Source organism: Sarcophilus harrisii, chromosome 2, assembly GCF_902635505.1.
Source record: "Sarcophilus harrisii chromosome 2, mSarHar1.11, whole genome shotgun sequence".
NCBI lineage: Eukaryota > Metazoa > Chordata > Mammalia > Dasyuromorphia > Dasyuridae > Sarcophilus > Sarcophilus harrisii.
In genome coordinates this window covers 640,755,377-640,774,978 of record NC_045427.1, presented here as the reverse complement: position 1 = coordinate 640,774,978, position 19,602 = coordinate 640,755,377, and the positions used below count along the sequence as shown (strand labels likewise).

The following is a 19,602-nucleotide window of genomic DNA, read 5'->3' as shown; positions in this document are numbered from 1 at the left end:
ATTTGTTTGCATTCTGCTTCCTCTACAACAAGTTGTAAGCCCTTTGAGGGCAGGGACTTTCTTTTTGTATCCCCAGCACATAGTAGGCATTGACTGATTGAAGTAAAGCTCCAGAGTTGGAAAGGATGTCAAGTAAATTTACAGAGTAAAGCTTAGCATTTGACCGAGGTCCTCAGAGGCAGGAGGGAGCTTTGTCCGTGTGTACAGAGGATGGGACTATCCATGTGTGCAGAGATTAGCACTAGGCCCTTAGATTTCATTAATACCGGCAGTATTTATTACATGGTGGCAGTAAAATCACCAATCATTAACCAGATGAGGAGAGGCCCTCTACCAATTCACATCGCCCCCTTTTTGTTAACTTTTAGACTTGATAATTTGCTTGGGTCACTGACAGGCTAACTGACTTGGCAAGTGTCGGTCAGCCAGCGACATTAAGTCTGGTGATATGAAGAAAAACAAAAATATTCTGGGGTATAGTAGGGGTAAGACTTGAACTCAGCACTTCCTGACTGAGGGGCTGACTTTCTATCCCTATAAAACATTATATTCTCTCTTTTCTCTCTCTCTCTCTCTCCACAAATGCATCAATGTATATTAACACAAGCACGCATAGGTATATATATATTTTATATATCCTGTTTTATGGATGCTATTGGACTCAGATCGCGTTGATGAGACTGTAGCCTGTTCTATCAGACGCGCAGCGTGGACGCCTTCATGACCCCTTTGTGTCACACTCAGGCACATCAGCAGTATTTGTCTAGGGCTAATACCTGGTTTGCTGAGGGCTAATGGAATTGTATGATGAGTGTGCTAAGATGCCTTTCTTGGAGGTTCATCCTCACCTAGGGACTGGAAGAGTATTAAGATCCTGAGTCAGTGCTTGCCTTTGTGACTTGGGTACCACTCAGAATAATAAAAATAAACATGCTGTTTGGATCTGAAAAGTAGTGCTTCTTGGGATTGCTTCCTGTATACATGCATATATGTGTATGGGGGGGGATGTCCCCCTCATTTCTTGTCTTTTTTTTTTTTTTTTTTTTTCTTTTTGGCTTTGTTTTCCTTATCAGATTTCCTTCTTTCTTTCTAAATTCTGGCATCGGACAATGCGGTCGAGCCAGTTTCTCTGAATCCACAGAGAAATAGACTAGTGGTTTCACAATTTAACCATACTTAGGCTCACGAGTTGCCTGCAGTTGGATATTTTTTATGTCGATTTGTTTGTCTTTCTATGTGAGAGTGAGACAAGAGATCTCTGGATTGAATGAAAAAAAGGAGCTTATTCACCAATGACAGAAGAAGGGCTACGTTTTTTTTTTTCCCCTCGGTTAATAAATGATTTGTTTGGCTTGCTTTCTCTACCAGCCAGAGCTAGTCATGCCATTTCTTGGAAAGTATCTAAAGCAACTGGTAATTGAAATGATAATCATTTGATCATACCGGGGCTATTTGAAAATAACACTTATCCCCAAACATGTCTGATCTGGGGAGCCATATTTTATGGCAACTGATGCTACAAAACATTTTTCTAATGTTGAGGGTGATATATTGTGAGACTTCATTATCTGCTCGTGCATTCTAAACAAGGCTTTCACAGTGTTCTGTCCAGGAACTGTGAAGTCGGCTTTGATGCACCACCCAGCCTGAATTTTTATTCTGGCATTTAATAATCACCATGTAATAGCGATGAAATGCACGGCAACTACAGATCTTTTATTTCAAGAGGATGGTGTAATGAAATTGGATGAAATCATCCGTTGAAATTCTCCTTTATAGTATGCCCCATTGTTTACAAAGTATTGAAAAATGTTCATAAACAGAAGATAAAAACACCGTTTCCATTGTCTCTCATTTAGCGGAAATTCATATTTAATAGCGATAAGGAAAGGGATTCCATTACAAAAGTTTATTTTTTTTTTCAAGCACACAAACATACATTTCATTTCTGATGAAATATTTATTGTTTTGCTGCAGCGTAATAGACACTGTGCTCAGAAAGCAGTTTGGAATTGGGTGAGGAAAAATACAATTTTACATCTTTTTTTCTAAAGCTAGGACTCCATATTGTGGCAAGCTTATCTCAATAACCTTTTGTTTGTTTGTTGGGAATATTGAGTAATACACGTGTGTGTAAATGTGTTTAAAGGGTGGGGAAAGCAGAATCAACTCTGTCTTTTGTTTAACAACCTAGAGACATCTTTCTGTTGTGTGGGAAAAAAAAATGTTGATAGCAGAGATATCACAGGCTTTAAAGGGTTTCACAGCTCAAGTTTTCTTCTGAAATGGGAAATGGAAAGAAGTTAGAAAAGTCAGTTCAAGTTGAAATGTCACATGTTTCAAATATTTAAGTTAAGACCAGAGAGTTTATCTTCTGACGCCTTTCCTAATTCATCTTTTTTTTTTTTTTTTTTTTTGGTGGGGGGAGGTCTGTTACATGCAGAGAGATTTATTAACTTACTTGAGACAGTCTGATCGAGAAGAGTTGATTGTTTCCTGGAAGCAATTAGATATACTTAAAATTCAAATGCATTTTCCATAGGAGAGACTTAAATTTAAACTGCTTTTCTTAGAATTGTGAGCTTTCCCTCCCCCCATTTAAAAAAAAAACTACGTTCATTCCTCAACTTACAAAGATTTTAAGAAACATGAGAATGTGTAAGTTTTGTTCGGTGGGAAAAACATAACATTTATGGACTATTTCTTTTGGGATTACATCACAGTTTTATTTAATTTTTAGGACAAAAGTTAAATTCAATATTTGTGTATAAGCCAGGGGAAAATGTACCATAAACATAGGAATTTTCTGGTGAGTCAGAGTTCCAAGAATCCCAGATTTACTTAGGCCATTTATATGAGGACTGGCTAACCATTAGTCATCTGGCCCTCTTTTTTTACATTTGTAGTTAATTGCACCTAAAATGTTAGCTTTCACCCAAGGCTTTGGATCCACTGAATAATGGACACTAAGCATTGCCAGCAGGATTACTGCGTTGATATTCTTGGGTATTTTTGATCATATACATTTTTTCCTAAGTCAGCAGCTAATAGTGTTGTTGAAAGGCCATAAAAATAAAATGAGTTATTGAATGTTCTTTGATATATAAGGAAAAATTTCACCTCTCTCTCTCTCTCTCTCTCTCTCTCTCTCTCTCTCTTTCTCTCTCTCTCTTCTCTCTCTCTCTCTTTCTCTCTCTCTCTCTCTTTCTCTCTCTCTCTCTCGTTCTCACACCCTCCCCCAAAATTATGGGATGCCTCTGCAAAGTTTACCCAATTTAATAGTTTGTCAGCTAGGACTGTCGAGCCATTCTCTTTGGACTTGCAAATGACATTTTGATTTCTTCTTTGCCAACTGCTTTTAGGATGAAGTGATTGCAGTTTCCGAAAAGGTAATTGTGAAACTTGAAGACCTGGTCAAGTGGGCACATTCAGACTTCTCCAAGTGGAAGTGTGGTCTCCGGGCTGGGCCAGTTAAACTTGAAGAATTGAGCAAGAATGGACAGAAGGAAGCTTTGCTCAAATATAGGCAGTCGACTTTGAACAGTGGACTCAACTTCAAAGACGTCCTCAAGGAAAAGGCAGACCTTGGTAAATAGAGCTTCCATTCTTAAATCTGGCATATGGCTGTGGAAGGCGGTGGTATTATGTGTGCCCATGTGTTTGCATGTTTGGGGGGGGGGGCTAACTTTTCTTTTTAGGAATTTCCCAGAAAGACTGGAGGTCTCCAATCCCCTGCCATATTGGGACATGGATATTTCCTAGGCTTTGGATTTTGATCTTGAACTCTTAATGGATAAGAATACATTGTTAATATTTACAGTAAACACTTATTGAGTGCCTACTGTGTGAAATTGTGCCATGGAGGCTACCAGAAATGAAGAGATCTAGCCAGAGAATCTTAGGTTGTAAATTTGGAGGGGAATTTTGGAGATCATCCATGATAGAGGGGTTCATCACAATTTTTTGGCAGTCTGATGATACCTGTGGACTTTTTCTCAGAATAATGTTTTTGGGTTTTTAAATTCATAATTTAATAAAATGATAAAGTTCAGTTAGAGGTTAATGAAAATGAAGATATAACTTTTTTCCATCCTGAAATATATTTATATCTCTATTCATATTTTTATCCATTTCCAAATCTATTTTTAAAGCCTTTGGTATCTTTGGACTTCTGGAAGGACCAAAAAGATTATACAATTTATCCAATCTCATGTAGCTAGTAGCAGGCAAGACAAAATTCAAACCTGCTTATAAACTCAATGATTTGTTGAGGAAAAAAATAGGACCTGACCCCAAGACTGGTGTCACGGTCACTAGACTAGGCTGTCTCTCAATCAGACGTTACCTGTATTTGTTTGGTTATTTGTTTGTTTTGCTGAGGCAGTTGGGGTTAGGCGACTTGCCCAGAGCCACACAGCTAGGAATGTTAAGTATCCGAGGCTGGATTTGAACTCATGTCTTCTTGACTCTAGTGCCACTAGGAGCTCTGTCCACTATGCCATCTACTTGTCCCTCTACATTTTTTTAAAAGCACATCATAGGGGCAGCTAGGTGGTGCAGTGGATAGAGAACCAGCCCTGAGTTCAAATATGGCCTCAGACACCTAACACTTTCTAGCTGTGTGACCCTGGGCAAGTCACTTAACCCCAATTGCCTCAGCAAAAAAAAAAGGGGGGGGGGAAGCTCATCATATTAATAATCTCTCTCTTTTGATAATGGTGTTCATTTCTAAAGAGATCCCTTCTTCATTCAGGAATGGGCATTTTTCTAGTTCTTTGCAGTTGGCTGTATTATTGCAGACTTTTTTTTTCTGTTTTGTTATTATTTGGGTTGAATGGTCCACACCATTCTGTGGAAAGCATTGAAATATTCATCTCTCAGTGTGCATTGCCCACACAAAAAGTCCAACATGTTCACAAATGTATATATACACTGTCATGGGAAGTTACTAAACTGGCATTTTTCCCTCTAAAGTCCCAGAGTGTGTCCCTTGACCGGGCACTTCTGTATTCTGATTTTTTACTTTAAAATTGCCAAGGACATTAATGGCCCTTTACCTTCCTCACATTGGATGATTTGCAAAATTTGCTCTAATTTCGACTCCACTGCCCAGTCTCACTACCATTGTTCTGTGTTTCCCTTAAAGCTAAAAATCTGGGGGTTTTTATTATTTTTTTTGGTTGTTTTTTTTTTTTTTTTTCCTTTTTCCTGTGTGATGGAATATACTGTTACTAACAAACAGACCAGCAGGAAACCCCCGGAAGACAGGAGGATATGTAGCTGGTACTTCATAAGGAAGCCGATGCATTTTTATACCAGGGTTGATTCTTAATCGAGGCATTATGAATGGAAACAAACAAAAAATTCAATTCTTCCACTACAGATAATTTAGTGTTTTTATTCTTTATTTTCCTTTAAAAAGAAAAAAAAAAAAGATTCAATCCTTTGCTATTTGGATCATTTTTCAAAGGACCATTTCCGACTCCAAAAGTTTAAAATGTTTTTCCTTGCTCTCTTGACTTAAGGTATATTTTATTAAAGCACGGTTTTGGACATAAGAGTAGGAGCTTAATAAATGTTTTTATTTTTAGGAATTTAGACACCGGCTTAGCCTAGAATATCTACATTTGACCTGACCTACAGTTTAGTCCAAAGATCATGAGAGTCAGTTAGTTAGGAATCCATCCTCTGGTGGATGACAGGTCACTATAACTCAAACTAATGATTTTTTTAGCCCTTTAAGGATAGGATTTGGGGCCTTGAAATTCCACTCAGTTGGTATGAGCTGTGGGGGAATTCAAGATTTCACTTTTGTAATTGGAATGCACAGTGTGTTGTAATAATGTGCTAAGAGAAACAAAAACTCCTTAAAGGATGAGCTTCCTTTTATCTCTCTGATCTGTGGTTTACCAGTCTACATTGTCTGAATTTCTACAGAGGAGTTGGCCGGTGCCATCTTGTAGGCTCCCATTCCCCACATCTCTAGAATGCTCTTTTCTCCCCAGATTTTTTTTTTTCTTTCTTCTCTGGGTCCAACCTCAAAATATTTGCTGTCTGCTCTTTTCTTTGCAAACAATGATTTTCTTATCTACCTTTTTTCCTGGCCTTGCTGAAAGCACCTCCAACCTCACATTGTTAACGGCACTTCACATACTTAATAGGCCTTTTCCTTGGTGGAACCCATTGTTCTTAGTTAGCAAAGAGAAGAGATGAACTCTATGATTACTTCAGACCCTTTCTTTTTCCTTGTGGTGGAAGGAAGCAAAAATGGAAACTTCTCACTTTTCTGGAGATAAAAGGACACTCCTGAATGGTTTCTTTAATTACTATCATTTTATCCTGAATTTTTATTTTAATAAATACATAAATACATTGCCCTTTAAGGAATGATTTATTATTGTTGTTTTTTCTTTTTTTTAAGCACACAGATCTAATTAAAGAACTCAAATTGTTCACTTAGGAGAACAAGTTCCCTTTAATCCTAGTATGTCTCACTTCCTGCCTCTTTCTGAATAGGAAAAACAAGACAGGGTTCTTATAAATGTGTCTGCCAACCAGTTTCTACTCTGCAAAGAGAAACTCAGCTAGGTTCCATTGATTGTTCTCATTCAAATGACAACAGGTATTCTTCTCACCTCCTTCCTCCTTCCTGCTTACTCCTTTTGGGTAATATTGGCCTGAGTGTGTTGGAGTGCTTTAAGAATCTGGAGTTCCCTTAAAATCCTATTGTGATTGGTGAATAGAACAACAGACCTTAGCAGGAGAAAGAACAGAGCCCAGAGTAGAGCCAAGTTCTATGGAGGTAAAGTGTGTAGATGTCTCCTTCTTCCTTCTTGCTTTGTTTTCCCAGAGTCCACTACAAAACCAGACTGAGACTTGACTTGGTGAGCTACCTTTTCCTTCCTTCTTTCTGATTCTTTCATTCAGAGTTTCTTTAAAAAAAAAAAAAAAAAAAAAAAGGAAGGAAAGAAAAATAACAATATGTAAAAATAGAATGGCTGAGGAATGTATTATTCATAAGCATAATGAATACAAGAACCTGTTTTTCTAGAAGAATTGGGCTGATTAAATCGTTCGCTACACAGGCCTCTAGTTATTTATTTTTGTCGTTAGAATTACAGTACTTAGCTTTTGTAATAAAGTGGACTTGATATCCATATTTGGTAGGATAGTGGGAAATTGGCGAATGAGGAATTATTTCATTTTCCAAAATTTTAGCAACTACACTGTAGCAACACAATCAGTTAAACATGGAAAACTTGCATTTTTGAATTCTTTCAGCTGTAGTTTGAAAATAAATTCAAATTATTTTCTATAATACTGTTTCTTACAGAGCACCTTTAAGTGAGGTCTGAGAGCTTCAGTGTAAGCTTTATTGGCCTATAAATATGTCATTATAGTTGGACTACATTTATATGCTTTGGATTGTTGTTTAAGCCAAGAAAATATGTCTCTACAGGTTGACTTTTTATTGAAACCCTTTGAGGCATACAAGAGAATGTATTTTAGGCTAAGGTTATTAAAACAGCATTTTCATTTTTTTTGCAGCAGACTCATTGTCAATTATGCTGCCACAAACTGTCTGTGGATAGGCAGTTATGGATGGTTTCATCTCTAAATGTGTTTTTAGAAAGAGAAATAAAAGATAGAAGAGCCTGAACTGAAATTGAGAAAAGAGACCAAGATGGTAGAAGTGGGTGTGGACATGGCTGAATTTAGGCTTAAGGAAGGATTCTTTGGTTAAATTTCTAATTCTAAGGCTTGCCCAGCTTAGTTGGGAAGGAAGGAAGGAAGGAAGGAAGGAAGGAAGGAAGGAAGGAAGGAAGGAAGGAAGGAAAGAAGGAAGGAGGGAGGGAGGGAGGGAGAGAGGTAGGGAGGGAGGAGGGAGGGAGGGAGGCAGGAAAGATGAAAGAAGGGGAGGAAGGCAGGTAGGCAGGCAGGAAAGATGAAAGGAAGGAAGGAAGGAAAGGGAAGGGAAAGAAAAGAAAGGGAAGGGAAGGAAAGGAAAAGAGAAAGGAGGAGGGAAAAAAGAAAAACAGGAAGGGAGGAAGTAAAGAAGGAAGAAAAGGAGGAAGGGGAAAAAACAAATGAAATGTACTCTGATTTTTCATAATCCCCTCTGCCCCAAAACTACAGCAGTGGCTGGCATATTCATGAGATGTCACAGCCATGCGACTTGATTTTTTATTTCATTGGCTTCCTGTTGGAACCCAGCTTTTCTCCAAGCTCTCGCCTAAGGATACCTCCTGATCACCTTCAGGGATAGGAAAGGAACAAAAAGCCCAGTCTAGAACCCAGCAGATGGTTTGTTTTAGCCCCTGGGATGAGCAGTAGATCTGATGTGGGACAAGACTGAAATAACTGGGAAGACCACACTGTGAGCCTCTTTCCTCAGCTGTGGGAAGGTACAGCAAAAAAGACATTTGCTGGAGACCTTGGGGTCTGCTCAGTTGAAATAATTTTCAGCCTCTCTTGTTTAGCATGTTCTCTTAAGTTTTTAATACCTTAAAAAAAAAAAAAAAAAAAAAACACTTAAACCACCAGGGATTTTCAACTATGGTTCATGAGCTTTAAAAAATGATAATTGTATTTCATTATAATTGTTTTTCTCTGTAATGCTGTATATTTTATTTTACGCATTTAACATTATTCTGAGAAGGGTCCATTAGTTTCCTCTTGACTGCCTGGAAGGTCTAGGATACCAAAAAAAAAAAAGAATATTAAATATGCTTTCACTGCAGCCCTCACTGGTTGACTTCCACAACTGAAAAGAGATCTGGTAGAATAAGGAAACTTGAACTTGATATTACTACATCATCATTTTGATTCCTGATTATTTTTTAACCGCATTGCTTCCCCTACTTTGCATAATCCAGATGTTCTCAAAAATATGGGTGGGGCTCTTCTGTTAAAATTTTTAATACCAGTAATCCCTCCCCCCACCACCAGAATATTCTATGAAGTTATATATCTGTCAGAAATACTTGTGTGGCAGTTTTCCATGTGAAAATGAGCTTAATTTTCTCCCTTTTGTGCCAACATTTTCTTGGTTCCCCCTGGGCCATCATTTATGGGTTCTATCAATAGTCTTTCCAGTACAGATTTGTCTGGGCGTTGCTAAATCTATATGATTTCCGTGGAAAACTGTAATATTTTTCCTGCCCTGAAAATTGACTCAGTGTTTCAGATATTTTGAAAAAGTGAGACTTGATTGGGTAACACTTCCCTTCCTGAAGGTGGAGATGGAGTGAAGCATGATGTCAGTTTCCTTATTTTTCTTCTCTTACTTATCATGATCAGAAAATATTTGTCTTTTGCCTTTATCTTGTTGATGCCATAGACTGTGGGTCTAGAGCAGGGGTTGTTAACCTGGGATCCATGAACTTACAAACTTTTTTTTTTAAATAATTATATTTCAGTATAATTAGTTTCTTTTGAAATTCTGTGTATTTTATTTTAGCATTTAAAAACATTTTTCTGAATAAGGATCTTTCAATTTCTCCAGAGTACTAAAAGCCCACAACACTAAAACAGTTCAAAACCCCTGGTTCTGTAGTAAAATCTTCAGAAGATGATTGTGTTCATTGAATGAGTGTATAATTCAAGGGACTCTTGATTTTCAGGAGGACTTTCCGTTGATATTGGACTACATTAATCCTTCTTGATATCTTTAGTATTGTCCTGACTCTCCTCTAAATAACTCATTCTTTTTTTAAGGACTTTAATTTGTCTGATTTACCCCAAATAGGCATTTTCCAAAATGTCAGAGATCATTTGTCCAGTGGGGAGTTGGGTTGAGATATTTTAGGCTTGCTGGACAAAGGGGTGGTAATTGGTTTTTTCCTTTCCCTTTCCTTTCTATAAATATGTTTACTTTGGACAGGCTACCTCTGAAAAACCAGTTGAGACTCAGAAAAGTTTCATCAAATGCCCCGCGCTCAGGAGGTGCCCAGTAAAATGTTGTTACCACTTCTATGTCCCCCTCCTCCATGGCCTTGTTTTCTGCTCTGGAAGCGGGGTGGGTTGATGCAGGATGCTGGAGCATCCTCCTTGGGAACAACTCAGCCTTTTGATTTCATCAGTATAAAGAATTTCTTCTGTCCATGCAGAATGGTATCTTCTTTGCAATTTATAAATGTGGAGGAGTGTTTGGGGCATTAATCATTAAGTGACTAGTTCTTTGTGTCTACACACACATCTATATGTGTGTGTGTGTATATACATATATGTATGTGTATGTGTGTGTGTATGTGTATATATATACACATACATATATGTATATCCCCAAGGCTGGACTTGAATTCAAGTCTTCTTGAATCAAAAGTTAACTAACTCTCTGTCTGTCTGTGTCTCTCTCATACAGCAACTTTCACAAGATGGTTAGGAACAGAATGAGTTGCTTCTGCCTCTCCATGCTTCTGCTTTATGAGATTTTATAAATCTTGCCACAATCTAATCCCAGCATGCTTTCCCAACTCTATTTGTTTTTTTTTTTTTTAATTATAGCTTTTTATTTGCAAAATACACCCAAAGACAGTTTTCAACGTTTCCAAGTTCACTTGCAAAACCTTGTGTCCCAATTCTGTCCTTGGGCCTGTATTCCAAAGATCCTGAATTTTTCCCCCCTTGGAGTCTTTGCCATTCCCTTCCTCTCTGCCTTTACCCATCTTCCCCTTTGTACTGCCTAAAATTATGTCTATCCTTAAAAACTGTGACAGGTCAGTGTTCCACAAAGCTACTTTGGCTGCCCCTCTTCTGCTAAGATCCTACAGGCCTGCCCTCCCCCTTAATTCTAGTGTCTTCCCTCTGTTCTCTGTTTATCCTGTCTATACATTGCTTTGTCAATATTTGTGTGTAGTCCCTCCCTCACCCCACCCCCAGTTAGACTCTAAGCTCTTTGAGGGCTTTTTTTTTTTGGCCCTCTTTGTAACTCCAGGACTTAGCACACTGCCTGGGACATGTATTCATGTTTATTTATTGTTTGATTAATTGCTTTTCAGTTCCAACCCCTGGGACACTTCCATTTAATTTATCACCATGCCTGGCTGTAAATGGTATTGGTCTGAATTGATGTCAGGGTTTATTGATTGATTGGTTGATTGAGCCTTTAGGAAATGGGCATTGTGGGAGATAAGGCTCTCTGGATAGAGTAAGGAGTGCAAGGGACCTTAATGATGATCTTCCTTCTCCCCATTTGATTGATAAGGAAATGGAGGTCAGAGTGGAGTACCAAAAAAATTGGAAGTGACTTTCACAAGATCATACGGCTAGTTAGGACTAGAATGAGGTGCTTCTGGCTCTCCATGCTACTGCTTTAATCCTGGATTTTCTAAGTCCTGCCACAATTTAATCCCAACCTGCTTTCCCAATTCTGTTTTTTTTTTTTTTTTTTTTTTTTTAAATAATAGCTTGTTATTTTCAAAATGCATCAAAGATAGTTTTCAACATTCACCTTTGTTAAACCTTGTGTCCCAACTCTATTCTTGAGCCTGTATTCCAGTTCCCCCCTCCAAGTCTTTGTCATTCTCTTCCTCTCTGCCTTTATCCACTTTCCCCTTTGTATGGTTCTGGATAAGTCACTTTACCTCATTTGCCTCAGTTTCCTCATCTGTAAAAATGAGCTGGAGAAGTAAATGGCCAACTATCCCTGTAAGGGCACCCCCAATAGGGTCGTGGATAGCTGGATGTGACTGAAATGATTGGATAACAAGCGGGTCCCAATATGATGTCCCTCTTTTAATGTCACAGACCTTACAGCTTCTCACATGATAACGGTTACAGGATTAGCATCCCTTGACTTAAAAATATTTAGCGATCTAAAAATAAAAGCTACTGTGATTTCAGTAAAGTTTTAAAATTAATTTGTACCAATCCCAACAGCATTGACATACATTTGAAAAGTAGTCATCTAAGCATGTCTCTTGCTCTGAAGCTAAATTAAGATAAGGAAGGTAATGTTTGGTCAATTCCCATGGATTCAAGGTCCCCTTACAATAGCGCTGACGTCCTTCAGGGGTCCTCAGCCCGCAGGCTGGTTTAGTGACCTGAGAGATACTTAGGGGCCGGATACATCTTGCGTAGGAGCGTGTCTCTCCCGTGACGGCCATACGTGCCAAATTTGGGTTTTTAGGCATTCAGTTGGCATCTGTGTGCAGGTCTGTTTTTAAATTGGGGCAGAGCTATTTTGGACCTGGTAGATTTTACAGTAATGCTACCTCGAGGACTACAAGTGGGGGGGTGGGGGAGTTGGCCATACCTTTGGCCAAGAAAAAGGGCTGATGATGACGCTCCCTTTAGGGAGTGCCGACACACCCGGCCCTTTCTCTCTCCCCACCTCTGATAGCAGCAAAGATTTGGAGGGATGACCATTACTTCAAATGAATCAAGTCAGCTATTTCACATTAGCGTCATTAAAATCATTGGATAAAATCTGATTAGTCACACAGAGAGAAAGCCTACCTGCTCTGAAACTTCCTTAATTAAGTCGTCAGGAGTCAGGGTATTTAAAAATGACCAAGTCTCAAAGAGTACCTCTAACCTTGCCATATTGGAGATTTCTCTGATCCTGTTTTCAGCAAGTGTTTATTTGATTTTCTTGGGTGAGAATGAACCTTCCTGAGGCTGTAGTGCCCTGCAAGCCATCTGTTCCCACATCTCCCTCCTCCCCCGCCTTTTTCTGGCCATTCAGAAATCATGGTGGACATTGGATCCTGCTCGAGCAGGAGATTTGGCTCCAGGAGCTCAGAACGGGCTTTGGGATAGCAGATGTATAGTCCTTGTGTGCTGGGGACCAGCAATCAGTTCCTCTTAGAGGCAGTGGGGGTTTGTGCATGCGTTTGCGGGGGGAGGGGGGGGGAGGAGACAAGGTACAGGACCCTCTCCCCTCTCTTTACCCCCTTTCTGAACCTAATTATTTAATTGTTGTCTCTCCCATTAGAAGGTGAGTTCTTTTAGGACACTGACTGATTTAGCTTCCAATTGTATGTACAATGCTGGAGTGCCTGACACATAGTGGGGGCTTTTGATTGGTTGATCAGGGTAAAGTGGGACTACCTAAGCTTAGATATTGGCTGTTACTCCTCCCTGTGTAGCACTGGGCAAGCCCTGAAAAATGGGGGGATCCGAGTGAATAATCTGACAGGTCCCTTCCAGGTCTGAGTCGAGGATCCTAACATGACAGGAAGATATTCTGAAGTGGAATTGCCTTCCCACAGGTGACCCAGAATGTGAATTCTTCGAAAGGAGCATAAGGGTGGTGATTTTTATCTCTCTCCTTTTCTTGAACAACAATACACAGATTTAAGATGAGAGAGATTGCATATGCACTGAGGTTGGCAAAGAGAATTTTAGACCAAAAAAGATTATCTTGAGGGTTCATTGAAGTAAATGGTAGCCCCTTTGTTTTACAAAAGGCAAAGGACTTGACTAAGATCATGAGACATTAGTGTCAAAGATGGCTCTAGAGTCCTGATTTTTAGTCCCATGCTCAGAGTGGAACAGAGTCTGATACCCTATCTGTCACAGTCCCTACCTTTTGTTCCCACAACTCACCTCAGCTGCCTTCACTTCCTTAAAGTTTCCTCCTTAGGGAGCAGAATTTTACATGTTGGGAAAGACTCCAGTGAATTTTAAGTGTGGCACAGTAGAAGAAGCCCTAAAGTTCTGAAGTTAGAGGTCTTGAGTTCCAGTCCTGCCTGTGTGAACTTGCAGGTCACTTTACCACTGTCAATTCCAAAATAATGGGATTGGAGCAGATGATCTTTTAGGTGCCTTCCGGCTCCAACTATCACCTTTGCTCACCCTGTTATCTTAACTCCTTGGCTATTAGTGCTTTTATTTGCCTCCTTTTTAATTTATTTTTATTTTTGCCTTTGCCACTGCCTTTTTTTTTTTTCACTTAAGAGTATTTTATTTTTGTCCACTTATATGTAAAGATAGTTTTCAACATTCATTTTAAAAAGATTTTAGTTCCAAAATTTTCTCCCTTCCTCCCTTCCCTCCTCCTTCCCCAAGAGAGCAAACAATCCACTATATAAATACATACAGTGGAGATATAAATATATATATATGTCTCTTTTTAAAGAAAATGTAATTCTTAGACAATCACAGTCTTAAGCAAACTATGTACACATACACATACACACTTGTGCACATATATGTACATATATTAGACATACATATGCATGTTTATGTACATATAGATAAGTGTGTGTTTATATACACACATACATACATGTGACTGTGTAGAATATTTACATATATATGTGTATAGAATTAGAACTGAAAGAACATAAGGGATACTATTGTCCATCCCTCTTGCTTTATAGATGGGGAATTGAGTCCCAAGAACCACTCTCTGCCCATGCTTACAAAGCTAGTACGTAACTCAGATCTTTTGATCCCGCAATCTAGTATTATTTTCAGTCATCCGTGCTTAATTTTTTATTTCTTATCACCCACCTAAAAATGATCCTCATTTGAGTTTGTAGATTTTTCAGATACAAAAGCACAGGGATTACACTAAAAATGTCGCCTCTTGCTTTGGACACCATATGTCCACGGCCAGATATGTCAGAGTGTTTCAGAAGTGAAATCCCATTAGGTGAGCCAGATATTATTTACTTGTAATTTTGACACTGAAACTGCCTTCAAATTGGAACAGTGTCCACCATATAAACTTGACTGACGGCATCCACGTTCTGGGCCATCTTTGGAAGGCAATTCCACTTCAAAATATCTTCCTGTTATGTTAGGATCTTCGCCTCCGACCTGGAAGGGACCCGTCGGATTATTCACTCGGGTCCCCCCATTTCCCAGGACTTCTATGGATGACTTGTCCATTCCCACACAGGGAGGCAGGAACAGCCGATATCCAAGCTTGGGGAGTCCAACTGTACCCCAGAACTCCTTCTGCTCACTTATACTACTTTTCTGAGTTTGTTGAATTCTCTCTTGGCCTACCTCCTATAATGTTACATAAAAAGGACTTTATTTAGAATTAGAACATCTGGGCAGCCAAGTGGCACAGAGATAGAACTTGGACATCAACGGTGGAAAGACTCAGTTCAAATCTTCCCTTAGACACTTAATAACTTTGTGACTGAAAAAGTTATTTAACTTTTCTCAGCTTCTGATACCTCATCTGTAAAATGGGAATATTAATAGTAGCTATCTAAGGTTTTTGTCAGGATGATATAAGATAGTATTATTATATTACTATATTATAATATATTTAAAGTGCTTTGTAAACCTTAAAGTGCAATATAAGAAGTATAATCTATTATTACGGGTGAAATTAGAGATGTAGATTCAAGTGACTCAAATTTGCTATATTATTCACCACAACCTGCCACAGATTTAGGTCATTTCTGCCTTCAGACACATTCCTGATTTCCTTATGGGAATTAGTCTAACCTTAACAGCTACTACTGTAGTAGTCCTTTGGCCAAGTTATTGGATTGACTCACGTGTTCACCCATGACCAAGTGCTGCAGAGCACATAAGAAAGGTCCCTTTTTTGTGGTTGATGTTCATGAAATAGAATATAGTAAAAATCTCCATCAGAATTCCTTCCACCAGGAACCTCCTTTTGTTGGAGTTTTTGGACATCTTTTGGTTTTTGTTAGAAATCTCTTTCTCCTAGGAAAACATGTTGCTCTCAAGGACTTTGGTCAAAAATAACACCCAGGATGTCCTGGGATCCGATTACATTCTACCAAATCTCTTCCACTCCCTGTATTTATAAGGCCACACAGGGAGAACTGGTGTTTAGAATAATGGCCTTGAGAACTCAGTCCAGCTTAAAAAAAAAGTGTCAGATTTATTCATTCTACTTTACTTATTAAGGTGGGGTTTTCAGCAAAAAGGAATTTCTAGTTAACCATCAGCAAAGCAAAAATAATCATTTCCCCGTTAATTGAGATTTGACCGTGTTTCCCTTCTCGCTCAGTTTTTGTGTGACCAGGAAGATAGATGGCCTAATTCACTCATTCGCTTTAGTGGGAAAGAAGGTTTAGAAAAAGAAAGAGGGCTAAGAAAAGGGACCCTCTCCCAGCCTTTGACCTATGGGCTGGAGCTCTCAGGTGGGAAGAGGGCCGTGTTTGGGTTTGCATTTTGTGTTTGGGAAGGAGGAAGTGTCGCCTTCCTTTCCTTTTGATGGTTAGGTGGTAAGCATTATGTTTGGCAGTGGGGATGTGTTCCTAAGAAATTAAATAAATTATATTTTTTATTCATGGTTTCCTCTTTTAACTGTCCCAGGAAAGCTTACTACCTCAAGGAACTGTGAAAATGAATCTCATAAAAAGGTGGGCACGTAGAGAGCATTGACTTTGCAGTCAGGGACCCTGGGTTTGAGTTCTGTCTCTGATGCTTCCTAAGGTGTGAACTTGGACACTTAGCTTGACATTGCTGGACCTCGGAGGTGGCTTTTTCAGTAAAAGGAGAAGATTGGGTTAAATGATCCCTAAGGCTCCTTCCCACTCTGTGATTATTTTGTAATATAATTTTACTCAGACTTAACATTTTTAATTCAATTCAACAAAAATTCATTAAGGTTTGATTATGTACAAAGGATTGTGCAAGGTATCATGGGAGAGATAAATAATACATGATAAATACTAGCTATTATTAAATAATGGATAATAATAATAGGTTGTGTTTATCCAGCTCTATAAGATTTGCAAAGTTCTTTATGTGTGCTGTCCCACTTGATCCTTACAACAACCCTTATGAGATTGTTGCTATTTTTATGCCCACTTTATAGATGAAGAAATCAAGTCAGAGTGGTTAAGTAAATGCCCAAGGTCATCCATTTAGTAAGTGTCTGAGGCAGGATTTAATTAGGTTTTCTTGACTACAAGCCCAACACTTTATCCATACCTCAACATGGTCCTTGCCCTCAGAGGGGTTACGTTCCAAGGTTGAGAGGCAAATAAAAACATAAAATGCAGAATATCATATTTTTAGAAATGAAGCTTCTCAAGGAGTGGAATTGTTTCAGGCAGAGAGTGCTGGGCTCTGATGTGGTCCTGCATGGTTGGACGGCCCTACTGGAGATGGGAGAGCATTTCAGAAGCGGGGGGCGGGCTGGGAAGGCATTCAAGGTCTGGGGAATGGAGGCCAGAAGAAAGGAAAATGTTCATGGATTAAATATCTGACGGGCAGGAGGAGGCAATTGAGTAGGAAAGGTGCTGGATTGAGACTGGGAGAGGGAACTGAATTCTGGGAAGTCTGGATCTTAATGGGCAGACAGTGGGGAGCCACTGATGGTTCTTGATAAGAGGGCAGCAACATAATCAGAGCAGTGCATTAGCAAGAATAATCTATTGCTGATATAGAATGGACACTGGGATACGGGGGAAGAAAATGGAAAGCTGAGAGATCTCTTAAGGGGCTGTTGTAGGCAAGGGAAATACAAAGATGACTCCCCTAGACACACACATCCCCTCCTTCCTCCAATCACGCCCCCTCCCACTCTCCTCAGCCTTCTATGATCCCAGCCAGGTGTCCCCCCATTTCTGCAGGCAGAGGGGCAGCAGCCAGTGGGAAGGGCAAGCTTTGAAGAAAGGCTTTAAGGAGAGGCAGGATTCTGTCAGGGGCTGGAACCCAGAACCTGGGGCATGGAAGAGATCACCCCAGGGAGGCAATGTTGGAATGTCACAGCAATGGAACTGGCCCGAGAGTCAGTGAATTCCACTCAGGCGCGTCCAGTTGGGGCAAGTGCCTTCACTTCCCTGGGACTTAGTTTCCTTATCTGTAAAACAGGAAGTTGAACTGGAAGACCTCTGCACTTCTGTGTGACCTTGGGCCAAGGTGATAAACCTCTCTGGGATGCATTTTTCTTTTCTTTTAAATGAGAAAAACCTCCAAATTCCCTTTTGGCTGGAAGTCTGTGATCATTCCTAACAAGGCTCTGATCCTCTGACTGCTGAGCCCCCAGACTCTTGCAAGGGCTTAAAGGCCGCCTCAAGGTGCTTTTCATTCTCCAGCCTACTTCGTACCTCTCCTGTTGTTAACTCGGATTTTATTTTATTTTATTTTTTGGTTACTTATTTGATGGCGCGTGAAATTTAAAGGCTTGTCAGAGCAAACTTCGATGCTTTTTGTAACTGGTGATATTCTGATATTCTTTCCCACCACCTGGGGTAGAAAGGGCCGTGGGCGCAGCTGTGGCACTAACTACCATGATGTAGGCTTCTTTTCCATCACTTTGTAAAACTCGGGACCATATAAAATTAGTTCCTTTAAAAAATTTATAGCTGAAGATGGTTTTCTAGTGTGAAATCATTTGGGAGGCAGAGCCTCTCGGCTCACTCTTTCTAAAATCCTGGAAGGGCCCACGAGGGACAAACCTGGGCGAAAGGCAAATGGATGCTCTTTAAAAGGAAAAGCCCCCAACTACGGGCGGACCCTCTCATCTGGCTTCCATCTCCTAAACTCTAGGAGCCCGAGTGTGTCTGGGAATGGGCTGGTCCAAACATTGAAATATGGATAGCACGCCTCCTTTAAGATGCTTGTTAATGATTTTATGAGCACGTTGGTAGTCAGAGCATTACATGTGGTTTGAGAAATGGGTCTGGATATGCTTGGCAGGCAATATTATTCCGGGAGAGTACGAAAGGCCATCTTTTTTTTGACTGTTCGACTTCGTTATGCAGTGAAAGAGAAAGATAATTCAGCCGAGCATCGCGCTGTGGACTAGAGACACTGCATTTCAGAATACAAATATTACCGAAGGTAAATGAATCATTAAAAGAGAACGGTCAGAAATATCTGACGAATGAACTCCCGGAATCTCTGCCGGAATACATTTTCCCCCTTCGTGGACAGTCCCTTAATCCAGGTGCTAATAGTATCAGTTCTGTGTTTAAGATGCCAAAAAAGCATTTCTATGGACACAGTGCAAATGATGGGTAATTGTGTCTTACGGGGCTATAAATACACGGAAGGGATTTGGTGATATCATAATAAACCCGGCGCAGAACTAGAGTGGTTTCTAATGTTACCAGAACCTTGAGAAGAAATATTTACAGCCTTGTTCACAGTGCTACAGTTTTAGGGCCCTATTCTTTTCGTGAGACGTGCTTCTCATTCCCATTAGAGCCAGTGGGAGTTAGACATGTCTGTCTAGGGGAGAATAGCCCCTCAGTCTGGATAATACATGGATCTCCTAACAAATCCAAAATACAATTAAAGAGAAAGAAAAACGTTCCCTCTTGTCCTCCTTTCAATGTCTTCATGTCCTCTTCCCCTCCTTTGAAGGATGTTTCTAAAAGGCAGACAATGACCAGACCACTTTGCTCTCATTTTGGCCAGAGCTGTGTTAATTTTTTAATGCTATTTCTGATTTTTTTTGGGGGGGGAAGGGGGGAATGAAGCAATAATCATCAGGGCCCATTGTTTCCATAGCCCCACCTCCCACCCTCTTTGTGCGAGATGAAGAAATTTTTAGGTACGTGGGCAGCTGGGCCTTGATTCATAGAAAGGAAGACCCTTTTTCAATTGAATGAGAATGAGGTGACTAAAATGAAGAGGGTGCACCCCTCAAACCACAGCCCTTATGATAACCTCCCCCGGGCGCTCAGCTGGGGATACTGTGACCTG

At 39.8% G+C, this 19,602-nt stretch overlaps 1 protein-coding gene across 2 annotated transcripts in view; it reads left to right on the top strand.

Moving 5' to 3' along the window:
• The window catches only part of ARID5B (AT-rich interaction domain 5B), a 202,512-nt gene that overhangs the window by 29,750 nt on the left and 153,160 nt on the right, over window positions 1-19,602 (top strand). For both annotated transcript variants that reach the window (XM_031956901.1, XM_031956902.1), the window contains one exon: window positions 3,363-3,588. In XM_031956901.1, coding sequence (XP_031812761.1) covers window positions 3,363-3,588 — 226 coding nt within the window. The remainder of the gene's footprint in view (window positions 1-3,362; window positions 3,589-19,602) is intronic.